Here is a 5,079-nt window from a genome sequence, read left to right as displayed (position 1 = left end):
TCCGGGAGCTGTGGGTGGACCGAGCTGGTACTCGGGAAGCCCAATCCGAAGGGTCCAGAGATGGGGACACCGGGCGGGTCCCTCGGCTCGGGGTCTTATAGCGTAGTCAGTGGGGGAGGTTAACCCCTCCCCCGGGGTATGATGATAGCTGGGAGGTGTCCTGTTGAGTACTCGCGTGATCCAGGCACGTCCCGTGTAGCTTAGGTGGGCGTGAGGTTTTAGTGGGTAGTCCCCGAGGGTTCCGCCCTCCGGGGAGAGTCCCACATAACCCCGGCTTCCCCCAGGGAGTCGGGGTATGTATAAAACATTTCCTCACGATAAAAAAAAGGGTTAGGGAACGTCACGAATTCAACCGCCACGGCGTCCAAACGGTACGAGTTCAATCGGCACGGCGTCCAAACGGCACGAGTCGAATCGGCACGGAGTCCAAAAGGAACCCGTCCAATCGGGACAGTCCAATCGGGACGTGTCCAATCGGTCGGAGTCCAACTGGGCATCACCCGCTACTGGAGGCTGTTCAACGATCGGCATGCGGAAATTACCTTACAGGCGGATCCTGAGCTCCCCTACCTGACTGCTGATTACTTCTCACGAGGTCGCCGAGGCGTATATAAATCATGGATCGGCGATCGACGAGTGGATCGAGGCAAGACCCGCACCGATTCCGATCACGTCGACGATCTCGACTCCTGCGGAACCAGACGTAGCGTTGCCACCGATGAAGCTCCTATCGTTCTCTTGGGACCTGTTTCAATGGGAAAGCTTCAGAGACCAGTTTTGCGCGTTGGTCCATGATTCCACCCGCATCTCGAAGGTACGGAAGATGCAGTACCTCAAGTCCTGCCTGTCTGGAGACGCAGCCAAGATGTTGGACCTTGCTCCCATCACTGAGGCCAGCTACGATGGAGCCTGGACGGCCCTGGAGAGGCGGTTCTGCAACCAACGCATCCTCACGTCGGCACACATGAGACGTTTGATTTCCTATCCGTCTATGGTGAAGGCTCAGCCGTCGGAAATCAAACGCTTGTTGGACGAGTTGCGACAAACTCAGCGGGCATTCCAAGCGCTGAAAAAACCAGTCAAGAAGTGGGACTCCTCCACCACGACTTCTTTGCTCATCCTCGTTGACTAAATCGAATTGTTTTGCAAATTTTCAAGGTCAATCCAACGACGCCATTCCACCGTCTTAAAAACAGATTTTCAAGGTTGGCCCGATTGATGTCATTTTAACGACGAATGCTATCGTATCGATAATACGGACAGGTACTGGTACAGGTACAGGTACAGGTACAGGTACAGGTACAGGTACAGGTACAGGTACAGGTACAGGTACAGGTACAGGTACAGGTACAGGTACAGGTACAGGTACAGGTACAGGTACAGGTACAGGTACAGGTACAGGTACAGGTACAGGTACAGGTACAGGTACAGGTACAGGTACAGGTACAGGTACAGGTACAGGTACAGGTACAGGTACAGGTACAGGTACAGGTACAGGTACAGGTACAGGTACAGGTACAGGTACAGGTACAGGTACAGGTACAGGTACAGGTACAGGTACAGGTACAGGTACAGGTACAGGTACAGGTACAGGTACAGGTACAGGTACAGGTACAGGTACAGGTACAGGTACAGGTACAGGTACAGGTACAGGTACAGGTACAGGTACAGGTACAGGTACGGTACGGTACTCTCTTAAATCTGATCGATGTGTTCGCGAATTAATTTTTAATTCTGTCCTGTACGCTTATTTCGAAATTCGCTAGCTGATTGTCGACGACGTTGTCCGCCTCGTCTTTTATTTTCTGCTTTAAGGTTTCCCCCGTCATTTTGCGACGCATCCAAATTATCAATTTTTGCATTGATCTCGTCGATGACGGATTCGTATAATCTCATATTCGCGTTAACATTGTGTGGAACGTCATGTATCTTAGTCTCTATTTTGAACTTTAACGTCTCTTCAGCGGTTTTCAGCCCTTCCGTCAGTTTTCCAAGGATCTCGGACTTTAGGCTCGCGTTTCACCGAAGTAGAATCGATTGTTCCCGATGTTGGCGCTGATGTTCGGTATCGTGTAATAAGTTTGCAAGTTGAGCAATCCCAGCTCGTACTAGCCGTTGCTCAGATCTATGGGGGAAAGTAATTGGACGACAATGTACTGCTTCTTCCCGACATCGTGAACGTGAATGACTTTTTCCCATCCATCGGATGTGGTGGAGAGAGGAGTTCGGGTTTAAGTTTCTCGAAGAAATTTCACGCACAATTGCCCGCACCGGCTTTCACCGTAGTTCTGAAAACGTTTGTGATTATACGAGATCGTCGTCGCGTTCGATCCGAAGTAACTAGTCAGCTCGATCGGCAGGCGAAGATTGCCGGAACTATCGAAGTAGTCGACGCGCGAGCCGCGTTTGACGTATGCGACCCAATGCGTTCCCGGTCCGTGACTATCGTCTAGATTGACGATACCTCGCTCGTTTATCCATGGCCGTGTCGGTAAATTGTCACGCAGAAAAACTCCACGAAAATGTGGCAATGCTTTACAGATGGCGGTTAATTCGATATCTGTCGTTGCAGCGTCGTCTTTCTTCGAGTTTTTTTTTTCTTAGCTCCCCCCAAGCCTTTCCCATGCTTGTACGGCGCGAGACGCATCCCACGACCCTCCATGGCGCGATTGTGTCGCTCGGCTTCCTCCAATTGTTTCTTCGCGGTTTTCGCAGCGTTTATCGCTTTGGCTATCCCCGCGGCCCCACCCGTCAATGCTCCTAGAGCCGACAAAGCAGGCAACAGCAGCGGCAGAACACCACCGCGTTTGGCGATCGGGAGAATTCGCATTTTCTTCTTCTTCTTCTTCTTCTTCTCTTGCCCTTGTCTCAGCTGTCCCCCCAGACCCATACCCAATTTCGTTTTAGCTTTCATGGCGGCCAACACGGCGGCCGCGGCGACTTTTTCTCCGAACCTCGCGTCTTTGGCCGTTATGCGCTGTAGCGCGCGATCCGCCAGGACGTTGTCGGCCGCGTGACGATCGTCGAGATCTTTGTGTCCGCAGACCGCGTCCAAAGGATTGATTCCTCGATCGCCGCGGGCTAATCGCTTGCGCAGTTTTGTACCAGGACCGCAGAATTGATAACCGGGGATGTGCAATTCGACCGGCAACGCGTCTACAGCTCTGTTGAAGAGTCCCTTGCCCGTAGTAGTACACGGGCGACGTTTCGCACGCATAGACTACTTTTCAGCCCTACCTCTAAAAATAGATTTTTTCGGAGGGAGGAAGGGGAACACGAGCAACGACTGATACCGAAGACGTTCGAGCTCTCCTATAAATACTACGCACCCCTCCCCTCAATAAAATTAATTAGAGTATGCGTTTCGTGAGACAATCTTTGAATATTCGTGTTGCTCCAACGTGTCGCGGCGAGCTTGCCGACGAGACGATGCGGAAACACGGCTCGTTGTTACCCCGCGACGTACGATGCGTGATATTCGGTCCGTCAGGATGCGGTAAAACGAACGTTATGATCAGCCTGCTGGAGAGCGCGAACAGACTACGATTCGCGAATGTTTACGTGTACTCGAAATCGTTGAGTCAGCCAAAGTATCGATACTTGGATAAACTGTTCTCGTCCGTGGGGGAGGGCGTCGGCTACTTCGCTTTAGTACCTGTACCTGTACCTGTACCTGTACCTGTATCTGTACCTGTACCTGTACCTGTACCTGTACCTGTACCTGTACCCGTACCCGTACCTGTACCTGTACCTGTACCTGTACCTGTACCTGTACCTGTACCTGTACCTGTACCTGTACCTGTACCTGTACCTGTACCTGTACCTGTACCTGTACCTGTACCTGTACCTGTACCTGTACCTGTACCTGTACCTGTACCTGTACCTGTACCTGTACCTGTACCTGTACCTGTACCTGTACCTGTACCTGTACCTGTACCTGTACCTGTACCTGTACCTGTACCTGTACCTGTACCTGTACCTGTACCTGTACCTGTACCTGTACCTGTACCTGTACCTGTACCTGTACCTGTACCTGTACCTGTACCTGTACCTGTACCTGTACCTGTACCTGTACCTGTACCTGTACCTGTACCTGTACCTGTACCTGTACCTGTACCTGTACCTGTACCTGTACCTGTACCTGTACCTGTACCTGTACCTGTACCTGTACCTGTACCTGTACCTGTACCTGTACCTGTACCTGTACCTGTACCTGTACCTGTACCTGTACCTGTACCTGTACCTGTACCTGTACCTGTACCTGTACCTGTACCTGTACCTGTACCTGTACCTGTACCTGTACCTGTACCTGTACCTGTACCTGTACCTGTACCTGTACCTGTACCTGTACCTGTACCTGTACCTGTACCTGTACCTGTACCTGTACCTGTACCTGTACCTGTACCTGTACCTGTACCTGTACCTGTACCTGTACCTGTACCTGTACCTGTACCTGTACCTGTACCTGTACCTGTACCTGTACCTGTACCTGTACCTGTACCTGTACCTGTACCTGTACCTGTACCTGTACCTGTACCTGTACCTGTACCTGTACCTGTACCAGTACCTGTGCTGTCCGTATTATCGATACGATAGCATTCGTCGTTAAAATGACATCAATCGTGCCAACCTTGAAAATCTGTTTTTAAGACGGTGGAATGGCGTCGTTGGATTGACCTTGAAAATTTGCAAAACAATTCGATTTAGTCAACGAGGATGAGCAAAGAAGTCGTGGTGGAGGAGCTGCACCCTCCGGCGAGACGATTCTTCCCCCGTAGACGGGTGATCGTGCGAGGATTCGATAATCTTTGGCAAGCCGATATCATCGAAGTTCAGCAATATGCGCGAGACAACCGGGGACATCGATACATTCTCAGGATAATCGATGTATTCAGCAAATACGCGTGGGCGGTTCCTTTGAAGAGCAAAAACGCGAGCGATGTGTGCAAAGCTTTCGCGTCGGCGTTAAAGAAGGATGGACGCTGTCGGCAAAATGTATCATTGCTGTCTAAACGAAGTTCGAACATTTCGCGCATGGCTGATCAATTCTAAGAAACAGGTATCGTACGGAATACTCTT

At 51.1% G+C, this 5,079-nt stretch overlaps 1 protein-coding gene across 1 annotated transcript; it reads left to right on the top strand.

Moving 5' to 3' along the window:
- Window positions 1–718: 718 nt before the first annotated feature.
- Window positions 719–1,132, top strand: LOC143362890 (uncharacterized). The gene has a single exon (XM_076803389.1). The coding sequence runs from the start codon at window positions 719–721 to the stop codon at window positions 1,130–1,132; it is 414 nt and encodes a 137-aa protein (XP_076659504.1).
- The last annotated feature ends 3,947 nt before the right edge of the window (window positions 1,133–5,079 follow it).

The sequence above is a fragment of the Halictus rubicundus genome, chromosome 18, assembly GCF_050948215.1.
Source record: "Halictus rubicundus isolate RS-2024b chromosome 18, iyHalRubi1_principal, whole genome shotgun sequence".
Classification (NCBI taxonomy): Eukaryota; Metazoa; Arthropoda; class Insecta; order Hymenoptera; family Halictidae; genus Halictus; species Halictus rubicundus.
This window is presented reverse-complemented; position numbering and strand designations above follow the sequence as displayed.